The 20,096-nt window shown below is 43.3% G+C and overlaps 1 protein-coding gene across 2 annotated transcripts in view; it reads left to right on the forward strand.

Annotated features, from left to right (window-relative positions):
• The window catches only part of ADGRG2 (adhesion G protein-coupled receptor G2), a 229,208-nt gene that overhangs the window by 70,012 nt on the left and 139,100 nt on the right, over positions 1-20,096 (forward strand). For both annotated transcript variants that reach the window (XM_075335436.1, XM_075335437.1), the window contains exon 3: positions 971-1,567. In XM_075335436.1, the coding sequence (XP_075191551.1) occupies positions 971-1,567 (597 nt within the window). The remainder of the gene's footprint in view (positions 1-970; positions 1,568-20,096) is intronic.

Genomic DNA, 20,096 nt, shown 5'->3' on the forward strand with positions numbered 1-20,096 from the left:
CATCCAGCATAATCCAGGAGTTCCTCCCACTGTTCCTCGATTACCTGGATCAAAGTGTATGGAGACTCAGAACAAGACTCCAAAGGCTTGGAGCAGTACTCGCTCCCGACGCATACTGAACTCTTCTGACTCTGTGACTGTGATAAGCAGGGATATCAGGAACGTCCTGACATCACCGCTTATCACAGTCCACAGATGTTTTAGGGGGTAGCATATCAGCCCCCAACATATGGATTGTGGCATGGGTGTATTAGATATATAGATAGACCTAATTCATATTCACCTTTTGTGAGTCTGCAACTAGCTGGGCTCACAAAATTCTCCTATCTGGATTATACAGCCCTTCTGACAGATTTTAAGCTAAGTACATCAGATCTAAAAAATGTATTTAAAGGAATCCTGTCATAAGGATTTTATACCTCAAACTAATGACTTGTATGTACAGATGTTTTAATACTGATATAACCCATGCCTTGATTGTAAAAATCCATTTAGCAGTTTGTGAGAAATGCAACGTTGAAATCTTCTGCAATTGAGCTGCAGGAGCTGAGAGTGGGACACTGCACTTACAGCTCTCCTGCCCTCCCTCCTGCCCACCTGCCTCTTGTGACTGGTAGCTCACTGCAGTGACTTGTCAATCAGACACAGCAGGGAGGTGGGGATTAGGGAAGGAGAGTAGCTGTCCAAAGCACTGGCAGATGATTTGCATATGATTTCAATGCTGGATTTCTTAGAAATTCCAAAATGGATTTCTACTATTCAGGTATGAATTCTATCAGCATGAAAGCACCTGTACATACGTGCCATTAGTTTCATGTGTAAAATCTTCATGACCTGTTCCCTTTAATAATGTATGCAAGCTATACTGTGAAATGTACAGGTCCAATTTAATAAAAGATTTAGCAATATCATTTTAATGTATCTTTTGAGTATACATTATCTTTACTTCTTCATACATTTTCTTTTTCAGCGTATGCTGCTAAATTTGATTACAAAGCTGTCTTCAATGGATCATCTCTGGATATCATGACTTTCAGTAAATCTGTCCCTGATCTGACAAAGTTTACTGTGTGCACCTATATCAAACTAGCTTCTTCTGATCCCTGGACTGCTTTCACATACAAACTACGTAATTCTTCCGTCAGTGCCTATGAAATTGGCGTTCTTGGTGATAGCAGTAGCTTGAAAATATGGATGTTTGGCACTCCGATAAATGTGTTTGAGAAGCTAAACCTGCATACTTGGTACGAGATCTGCATTTTATGGGATAGCAAAGATGAGTACATGGGATTTTATATCGATCGTAGCATAAAATGGAAACAAAAGCTGGACAGTGTAACCAAACTCGATGGAGGCGGTAGTGTGGTCCTTGGCTCCTCAAACTTTGAAGATGTAAATTCCTCTGTATCTGTTATGTTGGTTGGAGAGATCTACATGTTCAGGATGTGGAACACAGCACAAACCTCCTTTTTTCAGAAGTGCATTGATGGAAATGTTATAAAGTGGCAAACAGACAACTGGATCTACAGCTCGAATGTGATGCAGCAAGACTCCACTTTGCACTGCGGTAAGTCTCATCACATTTGCTCTGCAATTATTTTCACCATTCTAATCCTGTTACTATAAAATCCACTGATTTTATTGAAAATATTGTTGTAGTGCATAATGATCGATTAATGGATATCTGTTAATATTGAGTTACCCGGGATTTTTCACATTTGCAACTCTTGTTTGTATGCTAAACATAATACGAGCACTACAAACTAAATGTCCCATATTCCATTGGTTTTGTGGTAGGGATGGGCGATCCCGATCTGTAAAGATCGGGGATCGTACCGATCACATAGTGATAATGTACACGATCGCGACCACGAGCTTTCCTGTGAAGCTCGTGTTATAGATTGAGTCCAGATCGGGTCAAGATCGGGTCCAGGGGCTGTAAAAAAAAAAAGAAGCATATTATTAAAAAACATTGTTATTATACTTACAGGTCCCGCCATACATCCTGCAGACTCTGTCTCCCGGCTGCTCCTGCTTCTGAGTCCGATCATTGCTGTGCTGTCGGTAAACAGCAATGACTTGCAGGACCTTCAATGACATCATAGCATGTGACTATCTGGTGTGAATGTTGATTGGCTTACAGACTGGTCACATGACTATGACTTCATTGAAGGTCCTGGTAACTGAACTTTCATTGTCACTGTGTGAGTGTCGGATCACAGCGCACAATCTCCCCACAGGAGCGGTCGGCTTCATGTATTTCCATGCAGCTGATGCGCTCCTGTCTAATCATTGTCAGTCCTTGCAGGGTGATGCGAGACGCAAGTGGAATCATACCCTCATTGTCAGGCTGCTTCTTGCTCTTTACAGAGCGATGTAGCAGAGCTGACTTGGTTCTCTGTGCTTCTCACTGTGTATAGATTGTGTCTGTACAGAGTGATGAAGCTGACATGGCTGTACCTGTGGATTAGGCTAAATAGAGAAACTCCGGCACACTAATGACCCCAAGAAAATTAGTCAAGTCGAGTTCATGCTGTGATAATTTTATTAATTAAAAAATTGATGCAATTGTTGTATATTGCTGTATAAGGAAGTGTCCACAGAGGTCGACGTTTTGGCACAGTGAGCCTGCGCAGTGGAGGTGTAACGTAAAAACAGCGCTGTAAACAAACGGCTGCACTATGGTAACGATCGGTCACATAGTGCGGGGTAAGGAGCCACAAAGTAAAGATAGCAATTGCATCAATTTTTTGATTAATAAAATTATCACAGCATGAACTCAACTTGACTAATATTTTTGGGGTCATTAGTGAGCCGGAGTTTCTCTATTTAGCCTTGTATACTTTTTTCTCCTGAGCAACTAAATCGATAACGCTTAGCCTTTATCATTATTCTGTACCTGTGGATTATGTCAGACTAAGGATTTTATTTATAATAAAGGTGGAGTCTCTAAATGTTTTTATTGTTTTATTTCTAATAAAAAAAAATTTCTGTGTTGTGTTTACTAGAAATTCATGGTGGCTATGTCTAATTTGGCGTGACACTATGAATTTCGGGCTTCGTACCATCTCAAAGTAAAAAAGCTAGTATTAACTCCTCTATTACCGAGCGTGCCACTGCCTTCAGGGCCGCTGGACGAGCTGGTTAAAGCGCCTGGAAATGGCGCTAAGAAACAATGCGCCATTTCCAGGGGCGGCTACGGGCTGCAGAGAATCCCAGCCCCCAGCTGCCTGGCTTTATCTGACTGGCGATCAAAATACAGCGGTAGCCCACGCATTTTGTTTTTATTATTATTTTTTTAAATAAAAAAAAATTAATGGGCTTCCCTGTATTTTAATCGCCAGAATCAAAAATACCGCAGAGCGCTGCGTCATTTTTTAAAATGATTTAGTTTTATGCAACTATATATTGTGTACATGATATAATATATATTTATATATATATATATATTTATTTTTTTATATATATATATATATTTATATATATCTATATACATCTCTCTCTCCCTCTCTCTGTATATATATATATATATATATATATATATACAGCTCTGGCAAAAATTAAGAGACCACTGGAAAATAGTCAGTTTTTCTGATTTTTCTCTTTATATTTATAAATTACTCTTTTGAAAGCTGAAACCCTCCCGAATTTGGTTTAGGTTATGAAAATAAAGTTGCTGCAAAGCTGAAATATTGATAATTTAATGAACACAGAAAGGTCAGATTTTGGCAAGACAAAAGTTTTGTCTCCTTGTCGTATAATGCACCCAGTCCTAGTTTACATCCTCACCTGTGCTCACTAAATGATCAGTTAATTAGTGGGTGTGTATAAAAAGAAACCCAGCACCCCAGACCTTCATTTGAACTGCAACTTGACCTCTGACAACATGCCAAAAATCCACCCTGCGACCAAAGCCTTGATTATCAAGAGGCTGAAGACCAGATCCACTGCAGAAGTGGCTGGCACCTTTACTGTGTCTCAGCGTCAAGTACAAAGAATTAAAAAAAGATTTGAAGAGACTGGAGATGTTTTTGACAAACCCAGGTCCGGCAGACCCCGCAAGACAACTGCTCAGAAGGAACGTTTGTTGGTTAGAAAATCCAAAGCTAGCCCCCCTTCCACTGCAGCAGAGCTCCAACAGGCCTGTTCACCTCAAGTCCCTGTGTCAACTATAACAGTTTGTAGGATTCTGTTTCGAAATTGCCTCCATGGTCGAATCAGTGCCCAGAAGCCAGCACTAAACAAAAGACAATTAGAAGTCCCACAGCCTGCTAAACCGAAGGACACTGGAAAAGTTGCAGAAGGTGGATTTCTCAGATGAATCTTCAGTTGAATTACACTACAGCCACCGCAAATACTGCAGGAGACCTACTGGAGCTTGTATGGATCCAAAATACACCCAGAAAACAGTTAAGTTTGGTGGTGGAAAGATCATGGTCTGGGGTTACATTTAGTATGGGGGTGTGCAAAACATTTGCAAGGTGGAAGGCAGTATCAATAGCCTAACATATCAAGACGTATTAGCTACCTCTTACATTCCCAGTCATAAAAGGGGTCAAATTCTGCAGTAGGATGGTGCTCCATCTCATGCATCCATCTCTACAACAAAGTTCCTCCTGGCAAAGAAGATCAAGGTTCTCAAGGACTGGCCAGCCCAGTCACCAGACATGAACATCATTGAGCATGTTTGGGGTAGGACGAAAGAGGAAGCTTGGAAGACAAAACCAAAGAATCTAGATGAACTCTGGGAGGCATGTAATACTGCATTCTTTGCTATTCCTGATGACTTCATCAATAAATTGTATGACTCATTGTTGAACCGCATGGATGCAATCCTTCAAGCTCATGGAAGTCACACAAAATATTAAATATGTCTCTAATAGCACCACAACTTCATTCACCAATGTATGCAACAAATTTCACATTACTTTCTGTGGGCGACAAAACTTTTGTCTTGCCAAAATCTGACCTTTCTGTGTTCATTAAATGATCAATATTTCAGCTTTGCAGAAACTTTATTTTCATAACCTAAACCAAATTTAGGAGGGTTTCAGCTTTCAAAAGAGTAATTTATAAAACCAATGGATGAGATTAAAGTCAGGGTATAAGCTTTGATTTACATAACATGGATAAGCGACAGAACTTCTGTCAGGGAGTGTATATATATAGCTCTGACAAAAATTAAAAGACCACTGCAAACTTTTAGGTTTTTTTGATTTTTCTCTTTATATTTTTGAGTAAAATGTAAATTGTTCTTTTATTCTATAAACTAGTATTTTCAGAAATTAAATACAAAATGTGTTGCTTGGAAATTCGGAGACATGTTGTCAATAGTTTATAGAATAAAATAGCAATTTATATTGTACTCAAAAATATAAAGAGAAAAATCAGAAAAACTGACAATTTTGCAGTGGTCTCTTAATTTTTGCCAGAGCTGTATGTATATATATATAGATAGATAATGTACACAATATATAGTTGTATAAAACTAAATAAATTATTTTAAAAAATGACGTAGCGTGCCGCGGTATTTTTGATTCTCAGCTCACATTAAGCAGACGGCTACAGGCTGCCACCCCCGTCTGCCTGGCTTTACCTTGGCTGGCAATCAAAATACAGGGAAGCACATTTTTTTTAGTTATTTAAAAAAATAATTAAAAAAAAATGCGTGCGCTCTCACTGCATTTTCTATTGCTACGGGTAATCCAAGCAGCTACTGGCTGTTACCTTCACTGGCAATGGAAAATCCAGGGAAGCCCTTTTTTTCAGTTTTTTTGCCCAAAAACGAAAAAAAAACAAACCAAAATGATATGCTTCAACCCCTAGCTGCTTATTGGTAACTGGCTGGTAAACAAAATGGATTTCATGAAATAATTAAAAAAAAACAAAAAAACCCCCAAAGAAACGACATAGGCTTTGCCGAATTTTTGTGTCCAGCCAGGTACAACTAGGCAGCTGGGCATTGGAATCCGCAGCGCAGGATGGACCAAGCTTTCTGCCCCCCTAGCTGCAAATTGCAGTCCACAGCCGCCCCAGAAAATGGTGCTTTCATAGAAGCGCCATCTTCTGGCGCTGTATCCAACTCTTCCAGCGGCCCTGGTGCCTGGTGACACGCTGGGTATTAAGGGTTTAATACCAGCTTTGTTTTACCAGCTGCTATTAAGCCAGAGATTCTTAATGTCAAGCCAAGTTTGACCCGGCCATTAAGAATCTCCAATAAAGGGTTAAAAAAAAAAGACACCACACAGAGAAAAAATATTTTATTAGAAATAAATACACAGACACACTTAGGGATTCCATCTTTATTACTCCCTCTCACCCCTCCACGATCCTGATCTTCTGTCTTCTTCATCCAATCTAGCTCTCCTATATCAGAATGCATGAGGGAGGAAGAACGCTTCTGCTCCCTGTGTGTCTAATCACTCAATGAGTGATCAGGTGCTGCTGGTTGGTAAGCAGTGATGTCATCGCCACCGTTGCCATAGTAACCTGACAGGCAGGTTACTATTGCAACGGTGATCTCCGATCAACTGATTCCCGGCGCCGCTATTCACTGACTGTAACTGCTAATCCCTGCATGTGGGCTGACTCTGTAAAGAGCGCCGAAATGCAAAGACGGGGAGCCGAGCATGTGCCCGAGCATCTCGCCAATACACGGCGCTTGCCGATTATATAGAGTACTGAGATGCTTGGGCGAGATGCACTGACAGGACCTAGCATGACGTCATAGCCATGATACTGGTCTGTAACCAAAGAGGTAACATAGTAACATGGTTTCTAAGGCTGAAGGAAGACCTTATGTCCATCTAGTTTAGCCTATTTTTAGTGCCGTTGTTCTGCAGTGTTGTACCTGTGGAAGGCAAAAACCCACAGAGTAGAAGCCAATTTTCTTCATAGGGAAAAAAATTATTTCCCAACTCCTAAGCTGGGTCAACTATCTACCTGTAATATTATGCTATTCATAACCTTCTATACTGTTGCTATCAATAAAATTATCCATTCCTCTCTTAAATTCATTCAGTGAGTTGGCCATCACCACTTCCTCAGGAAGAGAGTTCCAGAGCCTTACTGCTCTTCCGGTGAAGAACTCTCTTCTATGCTGGTGCAGAATTTGATTTTCCTCCAAACGAAGAGAATGCCCCCTTATTCTTGTCACAGTCCTTGGTACAAACAGATCATGGGAGAGATCTCTGTATTGGCCTCTGATATACTTGTACATATTTATTAGGTCTTCCCTAAGTCTTCTCTTTTCTAGCGTAAATAGACCTAATTTTGATAACCTTTATGGGTATTGTAATGCACCCACTCCATTTATTACCTTAGTAGCCCGCCTCTGAACCCTTTCAAGTTCAGTAATGTCTTTCTTGAGCACTGGAGCCCAAAATTGCACACAATACTGTGTGGTCTGACGAGTGATTTGTAGAGAGGGACAATTACGTTTTCATCTCGTGCCCCCAGACCTCTTCTAATGCATCCCATGACCCTATTTGCTTTGGTGACAGCTGCCTGACACTGGGCACTACAATTAAGCTTCTTATTGACTAAGATGCCTAAGTCTTTTTCCATGTCTGATTTCCCCAGCAGTTTCCATTTAGTAAGTTATCGTAGCATCTGTTTTTCCTTCCAATATGCATAACCTTACACTTATCTGTGGTAAACCTCATTTGCGATTTTTCAGCCCAATTCTCCAATTTACTCAAATCCATCTGTAATTGCAAAATGTCCTCCTTTGTGTTAACTACCTTACATAGTTTTGTATCATCTGCAAATACTGATATTTTACTCTGTAAGCCATCAACCAGATCATTAATAAATATATTAAATAGTAGGGGACCCAATACAGAACCCTGTGGTACCCCACTAGTAACCCTGGCCCAATCTGAGTATGCGCCATTAATAACCACTTGTTTTCTATCACTAAGCCAGCTACCTACCCATCTACACACATTTTCCCCTAGCCCAAGCTTTCTCATTTTACTTATCAATCTTTTATGTGGGACAGTGTCAAATGCTTTACAGAAGTTGAGATAAATGACATCCAATGATTCTCCTCGGTCTATTTGAGAGCTTACATCCTCGTAGAAGCTGATCAGGTTAGTTTGACAGGAGCGATCTTTCATAAATCAATGCTGATATGGAGTTTAAACATTTGTTAAAATTTAAATATTCCATAATATTATCCCTTAAAAACCCTTCAAACATTTTACCCACAACAGATGTTAAGCTTACCGGCCTGTAGTTTCCTGGTTCCCTTTTAGACCCCTTTTTGAATATTGGTCCCACATTTGAAAGCCGCCAATCCAGTGGAACAGACCCGGTTTCTATAGAGTCTTTAAGGAATAGAGGCCTGTCTATCACATTACTTAACTCCCTTAATACCCGAGGGTGAATGCCATCAGGTAATAGAACATTCACACATTACTGGTCACATGGCTATGACGTCACGGAAGGTCCTTTGGTTACCGGGCAGCACAGCGATGATTGTACTCGGAAGCAGAAGCGTCGGGAGACAGAGTCTGCAGGACGCGTCGCGGGATCTGTAAGTATAATGACAATGTTTATTATTAACTGTATTCTTTATTTTACAGCCCCCCTGCCCCATCCCATAACTGTAAAGTCAAGATCGTGTTATCTCGATCCCGATCTTTACAAAATGATCGGGCGAGTCTCCCCGATCCCGACCCCCGACCATCGGGGGGATCGCCCATCCCTATTAGTAGTGCTAGAATATGGGATGTCATAGTGTGCTAACTGGTATAGAGGAGAATGCAAGAGAAGGAATGGTGAGCATGATGACAGCCCACTCACTAGATATCCATTTTCCTGGACCTGTAAGATGCTGCGTTTTTTTGCGTAGCAAAAATACGCAACATCAAAAACTCATGGAGCATAACCAAAGATTTATTAAAGAATTTGGGAGCATAAGTCAACTAAAAATGGCTTCATATGAAATAATACCTCCATAAAACAATGTTATTTTGACAAAGATTATATCGGTTGGTGGAACTAGATCAGTACAATGTGTGCTAGTTAAGCCTGCTTTACACGTTGCAATTAGTTGTACAATCGCATTTGCGATGAGACACGCCCAGGTCGCATACGGGATCTTATGAGATTGCACGTAGGTCGTTCATTTGCTGTCACACGAGCGTTAGTAGTCTATGTTAAATTGATCAATTTTGTGTGCGATCCTTTAGATCATGTGTTCTGTGACGTATGCATTGGGCACCTTTTTTTTTTTTTTTTTTATTTATTGACTTGACAAGCGTGTGTAATGTGTAGGGATGCGTTTTAACTATGTCATCTGCCATTCAGCTCTGCTACATGGCCGCTGACAGCAGACACAGACAGCCATGCAGCAGAGCCGAATGGCAGATGACAGCAGACACAGACAGAGCCGCACTGTCAGAATGAACTCGGGTGAACTTCACCCGACTTCATTGTCATGCTGCGGCTCTGTCTGTGTCGCGTCCTGATTAGCGGTCACCTGTGAAGGACTCACCGGTGACCGCTAAACTCCTGAGTAACTGAACTGAGCAGCCCTCTCTCGTATACTCACCGATCCCCGGCGCTGCACAGCGTTCACACTGCTCCGGCGGCTTTTACTATTTTGAAAAAGCCGGCCGCCCATTAAACAATCTCGTATTCCCTGCTTTCCCCGCCCACCGGCGCCTATGATTGGTTACAGTGAGACACGCCCCCACGCTGAGTGACCGGTGTCACACTGCACCCAATCACAGCAGCCGGTGGGCGTGTCTATACTGTGTAGTGAAATAAATAATTAAATAATTTAAAAAAACGGCGTGCGGTCCCCCCCAATTTTAAAACCAGCCAGATAAAGCCATACGGCTGAAGGCTGGTATTCTCAGGATGGGGAGCTCCACATTATGGGGAGCCCCCCAGCCTAACAATATCAGCCAACAGCCGCCCAGAACTGCCGCATACATTAGATGCGACTGTTCTGGGACAGTACCCGGCTCTTCCCGATTTGCCCTGGTGCGTTGGCAAATCGGGGTAATAAGGAGTTATTGGCAGCCCATAGCTGCCAATAAGTCCTAGATTAATCATGTCAGGCGTCTATGAGACACCCTCCATGATTAATCTGTAAGTTACAGTAAATAAACACACACACCCGAAAAAATCCTTTATTAGAAATAAAAAACACAAACATATACCCTGGTTAACCACTTTAATCAGCCCCAAAAAGCCCTCCATGTCCGGCGTAATCCAGGATGATCCAGCGTCGCTTCCAGCGCTGCTGCATGGAGGTGACCGGAGCTGCAGAATACACCGCCGCTCCGGTCACTTCCACACAGCAACTGAAGACAGCCGCGCGATCGGCTGAGCTGTCACTGAGGTTACCCGCTGTCACTGGATCCAGCGGTGGCCGCGGGTAACCTCAGTGACAGCTCAGCTGATCGCGCTACTCACCGCCGCTCCTCTCACCTCCACGCAGCAACTGAGGTGAGTAGCGCGATCAGCTGAGCTGTCACTGAGGTTACCCGCGGCCACTGCTGAATCCAGTGACAGCGGGTAACCTCAGTGACAGCTCAGCTGATCGCGCTTCTCACCTCAGTTGCTGTGTGGAGGTGACCGGAGCGGCGGTGTCTTCTGCTGCTCCTGTCACCTCCATGCAGCAAAGCTGGAAGCGACGCTGGAGCATCCTGGATTACGCCAGACATGGAGGGCTTTTTTGGGCTGATTAAAGTGGTGAACCAGGGTATATGTTTGTGTTTTTTATTTCTAATAAAGGATTTTTTCGGGCGTGTGTGTGTTTATTTACTGTAATTTACAGATTAATCATGGAAGGTGTCTCATAGACGCCTGACATGATTAATCTAGGACTTATTGGCAGCTATGGGCTGCCAATAACTCCTTATTACCCCGATTTGCCAACGCACCAGGGCAAATCGGGTAGAGCCGGGTACAGTCCCAGAACTGTCGCATATAATGTATGCGGCAATTCTGGGTGGCTGTTGGCTGATATTGTTAGGCTGGGGGGCTCCCCATAACGTGGAGCTCCCCATCCTGAGAATACCAGCCTTCAGCCGTATGGCTTTATCTGGCTGGTTTTAAAATTGGGGGGGACCGCACGCCGTTTTTTTTAATTATTTAATTATTTATTTCACTACACAGTATAGACACGCCGACCGGCTGCTGTGATTGGGTGCAGTGTGACACCTGTCACTCAGCGTGGGGGCGTGTCTCACTGTAACCAATCATAGGCGCCGGTGGGCGGGGATAGCAGGGAATACGAGATTGTTTAATGGGCGGCCGGCTTTTTCAAAACAGTAAAAGCCGCCGGAGCAGTGTGAACGCCGTGCAGCGCCGGGGATCGGGGATCGGTGAGTATATGAGAGAGGGGGATAGACTGACATGGACAGAGAGTGAGGGACAGAGATAGGGACCGACTGACAGAGATTAGTGAATGACAGACATTGTGAGGCTCTTCAGAACGCAGCTTTTCAGCTGCGCTCTGAAGCGGACCTTTTTTAAGCTGCGGTGCAGAGCGCACACCTGCGCACATAGCCTCAGACACCAAAATCATATGAGGGATGTCACACGTTACAATTGACTAGGTTCGTGCAACAAAACGCTCAATTCTAGACAAAGATACGATGTGTTTGCGATCAACGATTTTGCGTTCAATCCTGATCGCACGTAGATGTCACACGCAGATACCTCACAAACGATGCCGGATGTGCGTCACTTACAACTTGACCCCAACGACGGATTGTGAGATATATTGAAGCGTGTGTAGCGGGCTTAACTTGTTCCTGGACATATGAATCTGGTGGACACTGCCAAGAAAGAGTTTTTTTTCTCTTCTAAAGACGTAGTTTTGGTCTTACCTTGACATTAGTGTCAAAGTTGGAAATGTTGCTCAGGAATTAAAAAAAAAAGTAAGCCAATAGCCTAAACTGAGAATCACAAATAATTAGGAGAATATTACAAAAATATAAATTTGTCTCGTAATAGCTTCTTTTTGACTACTCAAGATATCTGCTAGCATATTTTTACTATTTTAGGCCTCATTGAGATGTTCTTCAAAGACATACACGTTTTTTCAGTGTTTTTGACCGATAGAACACATGCCCACTATAGTCTGACCAGACACTGATGAAACTTGGATAAACACTGATGAAAATCTGACCTTTTTGGATACTATAAAAATGAGACCTTCCATGTGTCTAAGGTAGATATTTTCAGTCTGAACTGCAGCTAAATACTTTGCAGAAATCATATTCCTTACCCATACATGCACTCATCCAGTTACTTTGCATATGTGCTGTATATCATGAAACCATAGAGGCACCGCTGGATGACGAATTTATAGAATAATTAAAGGGGTTGTCCACTACTAGGACAACCCCTTCTGATTCAACATATTTCCGCCAGGTAAAATAAAAAAAGGGTATGCTCACCTCCGTGGTCGTAATGGCGGTGTCTGGGCTTGTGATGCCAGGGCTTATTTGATATTGTGATGTCATGCGAGCCCTGCGTCCAATCAACACTGGCTTCACTTTCCCCGCCTTCGGACACAGGAGTAATCAACAGGAAGTGAACAGCAGCCGCAGCCCTCACTTCCTGTTGATTAGCTTGTTTGTCCGAAGGTGGGGCGAGAGAAGCCAGCAGTGATTAGATGTGGGGCTTGCATGACATCATGAGAGCCCTGGCACCACGGGCAAGGACACTGCTGGAACCGTGTCAGCAGCGGAGGTGAGTATACTTATACTTTTTATTTTACCTGGGGAAAACGTGGAATCTGAAAGATTTTTGCATCTATTTGGTATGTCATATTTTAAGCAGTTCATGAGCAGGTCATTATTCCCCTTCCTCATCAGGAACATTTTCAGGTTTTATCGTACATGTGTATTTAATGGCTCTATAATTTTTTTTACATATATATGGGGAAAATGTAATAGGAAATACGAGTCTATTTTTCACTTCTTTAGTTTTGTATTTACAACCACAAAGGACCGCTAAAAGCATTTTAAATTGTATTTCCCGTTGAAAAGAATTTATTTTAATTTGTTGGACATTTTTTTTTCGATGGAGGTGGGGTGTGAAACAGTTTCTCTTTTCTTTAGTTGAATTTTTTTTTTTTTACTTGTTTTTTTTTATTATATTTTTGCTTCTTTTATTGTTTATTTTTTCATTTATTTTATATACTGTGCCCCCCATAAGATCTTAAAACACCTTTTTGAATGCAGGCAGGGGCATTTTAACACATGCTTCTTTTTCTTTTTGCTGATTTTTTGTTTAATTAGAGCTGGTATATTAAGGCCCAGTCACACACAACGACTTACCAGCGATCCCGAAAACGATGCGACCTGATAGGGATCGCAGGTAAGTCGCTGGGAGGTCACAGGTGAGATTACACACAGTCAGATCTTACCAGCGATGCAGGAACTATACAGGTCGCAGTAGCGACCTGTATAACGATCTCAGCAGTCACTGTGACCCTGTCACACAGTGTCAAACACAGCGATGTGTCCTGCCCAGCAGGACATCGCCTTTGAAGAAAATGGCCTGGACCATTCTGCAACGACCGGCGACCTCACAGCAGGGGCCTGATCGCTGGTAGGTGTCACACATAACAAGATCGCTAACGGGATCGCTACTGAGTCACGGAAACCGTGACTCAGCTGCGATCTCGCTAGCGATCTCGTTATGTGTGACGGTACCTTTAGCCCTAGCTACAGTGGAATTTCAGCCTTCTGTTGACATAGTAGAGCTGTCGGGATTTCCTAGGAGCCAGTAGTTCATGTTTCTTTCTTACCGCCTGGTGATCTGGGTCTGGAAGAGGAAGCAGGGTAAGTGCTTCCTAATCTGGTTCAGCACTGTGTATACAGAGATACAGAAGGGAAACATGGTAATAAACTGTTTTTCTTCTCTCTGGGAAGTCTGGATGTGTCACAGCCGGCTCCCCTCCACCACAGATTCACTATCTAGTGAAAGCTGCTTAAGCGGCATCAACGCTTTAGAACATCAGTGCAAGAATAAGAGAGGATTACATGGATGTTAAAGTCAATGGGCAGTTCAGGAGTATTTAAAGAGAACCAACCAGCAGGATTTTCATATATAAAGTAAAGCCAGTGCTGTACTAGCACTAGGATGCTGAATGTAAGCATAGCTTGTTTTCTGAGACTGGAGGTTTTATTTCAGAAATATGTGCAAGCAATGCACGGCTATATGATTGATAGCTGCTACAGAATATCTAATATGTGGGTTGGGTTTTGCTGTCTAATCTTACCCCTGTCTGCTGCCTGGCCTCTAGTGATGTGTCGGTCTCGAACGAGCCGACACAAAGATCCGGCTCCCTGCTGTGAACGACAGGAGCCGGATCACTAGTGTAAGCCAATAAAATCTCAAAACGGCTCTTTTGCCGTCAAAACTCCGGCCACCCGTGGCTAAACTCCGCCTACTCAGCAATCTAATTGGTCGCTTGTAAGTGGGCGGGGTTTAGCCGTGGGTGGGCAGGGCTTTGGCGGCGTTACTATAATCTTAAATATGTGTTCACCTGGGGTGAACACATATTTAATAAGGAGCCGAGAACGAGCTGAAAGATCCAGCTCTTTTTGGTGAGCGGAGCCATGGGAGCCGGATCACCAAAAAGAGCCGGACTGCCCATCACTACTGGCCTCTATGCTAGACTGTATGGGCTCCTTCCAGGTATGAGTCATTTCTGTCATGTGATAGGGGCGTGTTCGAAATGCAGCCCATACAGGCTAAGGCTGGTTTCACACTACGTTTATTTAACATGCGTCAGGAACGTTTTTTTGCTGCAAAAGCGGATCCTGCTTTTACAGCAAAAAACGCATGCAAACGCATCTGTTATTTTGCAGGATCCTGTCACTGGATGTTTAGGGGCGGGCATTGGAGTCATGTGATCGGGAGTGAGGGGAACTAGACTGGGAGCCGGCTTCTGACAGCTGCAGACGCTCGTAACCAAGGTAAACATCGGGCTTGGATATCCGATATTTATCTTGGTTACGAGTGTCTGCAGCTGCTAGGAGCAGGGCTGTCTGCACACGTAACCAACGTAAACATCGGGTAACTAAGAGAAGTGGTTACCCGATATTTACCTTGGTTACGAGTGTCTGCAGCTCTCAGGTGGGAGAGAGAGGAAGGGGGAGGAAGGGGGAAAGACAGAGATAGAGAGAGAGAGGGTGAGGGAGGGAGGAGGAGAGAGAGACAGATCACGCGAGACTGGTTCTGTGCATGCTCAGTAGAGCAAGCAGGATCCTGTCTATCAGCATGCCAGCGTTCACCTGCGTTTGCGTGCTGTTTAGTCAGGATCCGGTGACATGCAGTATTTGGACGCAGCTCAAAAACGCTACAAGTAGTGTTTTTGAAAGATGTTAAAAAACTGCAAGTCGCTGGATCCTCACTATAACGCACGCAAACGCAGGTGAACGCATGTTAACGCGAGTCCATTGCAAATGCATTGAAGTGAAAACGCATTTGCACTGGATCCGTTTTTCCGCTAAAAAAACGTTATGGACGGATGTTAAATAAACGTAGTGTGAAACCAGCCTAACATATATCAAGGCCAGGCAGCAGACAGGGCGGGAATAGATGGCAAGACCCGACCCACCTATTAGTTATTCTATTATACCTGTCAATCAAATAGCAGTGCATTGCTGGTACTTTATTTGCACATATTTTTGAAATTAAGCATCCAATCTCAGACACAAGCTATGCTTACATTCAGCATCCTAGCACCAGTACAGCACTGGCTTTACTTTATATATGAAAAACCTGATGGTTGGCTATCTTTAAATAAAAGTGCTTTGTTTTTGACAACTCCGGGTATTTGGCTTTGATAAAACTTTATTGATACAGTCACTTGTGGATTACATGTTTTTTTTTAGTTCATTCCACAACATGTGCATTTTCTACCTGCAACTTTACCAGATATAAGGCAATTTTATGGGAAAAATCAGCACATAAATGTCAACGTACCCATAAGAGAAATAAACATGTTTCACATTTCAAGCACGCATCGCAGGTCAGTTTATGCTGCGTAAAAAAAGCACAGTGGGCATGAGATTCCTATAAATCCCATCCACTTTGCTGGAACTGTAAGACATTGCATATTTTTGCTCAGTGAAAATGCAGCGTGTTAAAAACACACTAAAAACTCTTTATGGGAACTTATTGTTGGTCCCATAAGTTACATCCCTGATAGAGAAAGTAATATGAATACTAGAACTGCATAAGTCTATGCTACAGGATTAGAATAACTTTATACATTTATTGGCAGTAATCTTACCGTTACAATAAATGTACATTTTGTACAATGTAAGTCGCACTTTACTGTTTAAATTTAGTTTTTACAATTCAGCCTTAGGTGCTTTCTTCTTGTCTGACATAATCATACCTTGCAGATGTCCAGAAATGCTATTGAATGGTATGTTTTTGGGTTCAGGTCAACAGACCACATACTAAAACCACAATGACGTTATCATTTCCACTTGCTAATTAAAACCAAAGCTGACTCAAATATTCTCCTTGACTGGCAAAGCAAACATAAAAGTCTATGAGGGATTATATACAATTTGGTAAAGTAACATTATGTTATGTTGAGTGCTTCCTAGAAAAGAAAAAAGAGGCTTATTTAAAATCGAGCTAAAAGCAACTTCCCACCCTGGGACTGAAAAGTATCTCTACATTTTTTATGTGTAGTTATCCTATCTGGTGACATCTGTTTGCCTCCAACTTCACCTAGTGGCGTAACTAGAATCCGATGGGTCCCAATGCAAAGTGACACCTGTCGCCGGCGGGGGGGGGGGGGACGCCGCTGCGCTCGCTAACGCTCGGGTGCGGCGCTGCGGCTGCTCGGTGGCTCGAGCGGTGGCCCGGATCCGGGGACTCGAGCGGCGCTCCTCGCCCGTGAGTGAAAGGGGGGTAGTTTGGTTTGGGGGTTTGGTCCGTGATGCCACCCACGGTTGTGGTGAAGGTGGCCACCACCGCTGCTGGTGACGGGGATCCCGGGAGCGATGGCAGGGAGCAGCTGGGATGTTGTTTTCCCCCTCCGTGGGTAGGGGTTGGTGGTCCCGGGGCCCGGTGAGATTACGGGGAGGCAGGGTTGGCAAGGTGCAGGGTCGCTTGAACTGCGCAGCGCGGTGCCGGATGGCACGGTAGTACTCACTCAGCCACAAATGTACGCAAAGTCTCTGGTAAACCAAACGGCTGGATGGACGGGTCCCGCAGCCGGCTGCTGTGGCTTCTCCCGGACGGTTGGTGGTGGCTGCCTTTCCCTGCACCTGTGTGTATGTTCGGTCCCGATGGATTCCCACCGGTAACCCGCTCCCCAGAGTGTATATGTGCCGGAGGAGCCCTTTTGCCCGCAGGCTCTGGCCCTTGGAACTCTAGCTGTGGCGGTAGCTGTATTTCCTTTTGCTGGACGGACGGTTGCCTTCAATCGGGTCTTGGCTGTTATGAAACCCCTGGGGTTCCGGTCACTGACGGATTTGACCTCTAATGGTGACTTAAAGCCTGGTCAGGGTCCGTAGGCCCTGCCTGTGTGTGCTGGCTTCACTTCGCTCCCCGGTTCGGTACCGGCGGGCCACCGCCCGTCCCCGGTCCTACGGTTCCGCATTGATCTGCCTCTCCTGCAGACGGCCACCACCGTCTGCCAACCTTGCTCTTGGTGCCCGGGCCACACACCCGGGCACGGTCAGTTTGCTCCTCCACTTCCACTTCACTCCTCACTCCTTCACTTCCCCTAACTGTTCTTTTCTCTGACTTCCTTTTCCCGCCTCCAGGACTGTGAACTCCTCAGTGGGTGGAGCCAACCGCCTGGCTCCACCCCACCTGATCTGGACATCAGCCCCTGGAGGGAGGCAACAAGGATTTTGTGTCTGGCTGATGTGCCTGTCTCGGGGTGGGGGTGTGTGTTGCAGTACCTGTGACGACCTGGCTAGTCCAGGGCGCCACACACCGTTTTAAAAACAGTCCCCCTTATAGTGCTCAAAATCACATTCAAGAAGTTTATTAACCCTTTAGGTGCTTCACAAAAATTAAAGCAATGGGGAAGGAAAAAAAGAGAACATACAAAATACAATTTATTGTGCAATTTCTCCTTTCTCAAATTTTCTACCCCAAATATGGTGAAAAACTACTGTTTGGGTGCACATCAGGGCTCGAAGACGTACCATTGACTTTTGGAACTTAAATTGTCTGGAATTGATAGCTTATGCACTGTCACATTTGCAGAGCCCCTGATATGCCTAAATAGTGGAAACCTCCCACAGGTGACCCATTTTGGAAACTAGACCCCTTAAGAATTTTAACTAGATGTGTGGTGTACACATTGAATTGCTATGTGCTTCATAGAGTTTTATAACATTGAGCTGTGAAAATAAAAAAATCTAATTTTACCCACAAAAATGGTACTTTAGCACAATTTTTTTTATTTTCACAACAGTAACAAGAAAGAGTGTGCCATACAATTTGTTGTGCAATTTCTCCTAAGCTGATACCCCATGTGTGGTGGAAAACTACTGTTTGAGTGTACAGCAGGGCTCAGAAGGGAAGAAGCACTATTTTGGCTGGAAAAGATTTGAACGCCATGTCATATTTGAGGAGTCCCTGACATGCCAAAACAGCAGAAACCCCAACTAGTGATTCTAATTTGGAAATTATACCTCTTTGTCTAGCAGATTAATGAGCATTTTTAACCCTCAGGCAATTCACAGAATTGTATAACATTGAGTAAAATGAAATTAGAATTTTTTCCACTAAAATGTTGCTTTGGCCCCAAGTTTTAATTTTCAAAAAGGAGTACTGTGAAGAAACAAACTATGCAAATTATCTTGAGTACGCCAATACCCCATATATGATCAAATATTTATTTTAAGGCACTGCACAGAGCTCAGAAAGGAAGAAGCACCATGTGGGACTTCAGATTTTGCTGTAATGAATTGATCTACAGGGTGGGCCATTTATATGGATACACCGCAATAAAATGAGAATGTTTGGTGATATCCACTTCCTGTTTGTTTCCGCCTCTGAATATGCACTTTTTCCACTTTATGTTTAATAAATTTATACATTTTCAGCATTAACTCCTTGTCCTCTTGTTTCTATAATTAGTATATTTAGGGGGGAAACTTTTAAAGATGGGTGGTGACCATGTCGTCCATTTTGAAGTTGGCCATTTTGGATTCAACTTTATTTTTTCCAATGGGAAGAGGGTCATGTAACACATCAAACGTATTGAGAATTTTACAAGAAAAACAATTGTGTGCTTGGTTTTAACGTAACTTTATTGTTTATTAGTTAGTTACAATTTTATGACCACTTATAAAATGTGTTCAAAGTGCTGCCCATTGTGTTGGATTGTCAATGCAACCCTCTTCTCCCACTCTTGATACACTGATAGCAACACCACAGAAGAAATGCTAGCACAGGCTTCCAGTATCCGTTGTTTCAGATGCTGCACATCTTATATCTTCACAGCATAGACCATTGCCTTCAGATGACCCCAAAGATAAAAGTCTAAGGGGGTTAGATCGGGAGACCTTGGTGGCCATTCAACTGACCCACGATGACTTTCCAGGACACTGTTCATGTAGGAATGCTTGGACCTGTCACCCATAATGTGATGGTGTGAGTTGGATCCAAAATGGCCAACATGGTCACCACCCATCTTGAAAAGTTTCCCCTCTCCCATATACTAATGAGCGACAAAAAGAAAGTTGATTTCACCAATCATTCCCATTTTATTTAGATGTATCCATATAAATGGCCCACCCTGTAGAGTTGCAGTGATCATATTGACACTATAGGTGTGTCACAGAATTTTATACCATTATATTTTTCCATAAAAATGTTATTGTAGCCCCAGATTTTACATTTGCACAAAGGGAAATGGGTAAAAATGGAACCAAAATTTGTCACACAATTTCGGCTGAACATGGCAATGTCCCATATGTGGCTGTATAGTACTGCTTAACCACACGGCGAATTTCAGCGGGAAGAAGCGCTATATGACACTTGAAGTACAAATTTTTGTACAATAGTGTGCGGACTCCATATGCAGAGCCCCTAAGTGCCAGAAGAGCAGAATCTCCCCTCAAGTGTCC

The sequence above is a fragment of the Anomaloglossus baeobatrachus genome, chromosome 2, assembly GCF_048569485.1.
Source record: "Anomaloglossus baeobatrachus isolate aAnoBae1 chromosome 2, aAnoBae1.hap1, whole genome shotgun sequence".
In the NCBI taxonomy this organism is placed as follows: Eukaryota; Metazoa; Chordata; class Amphibia; order Anura; family Aromobatidae; genus Anomaloglossus; species Anomaloglossus baeobatrachus.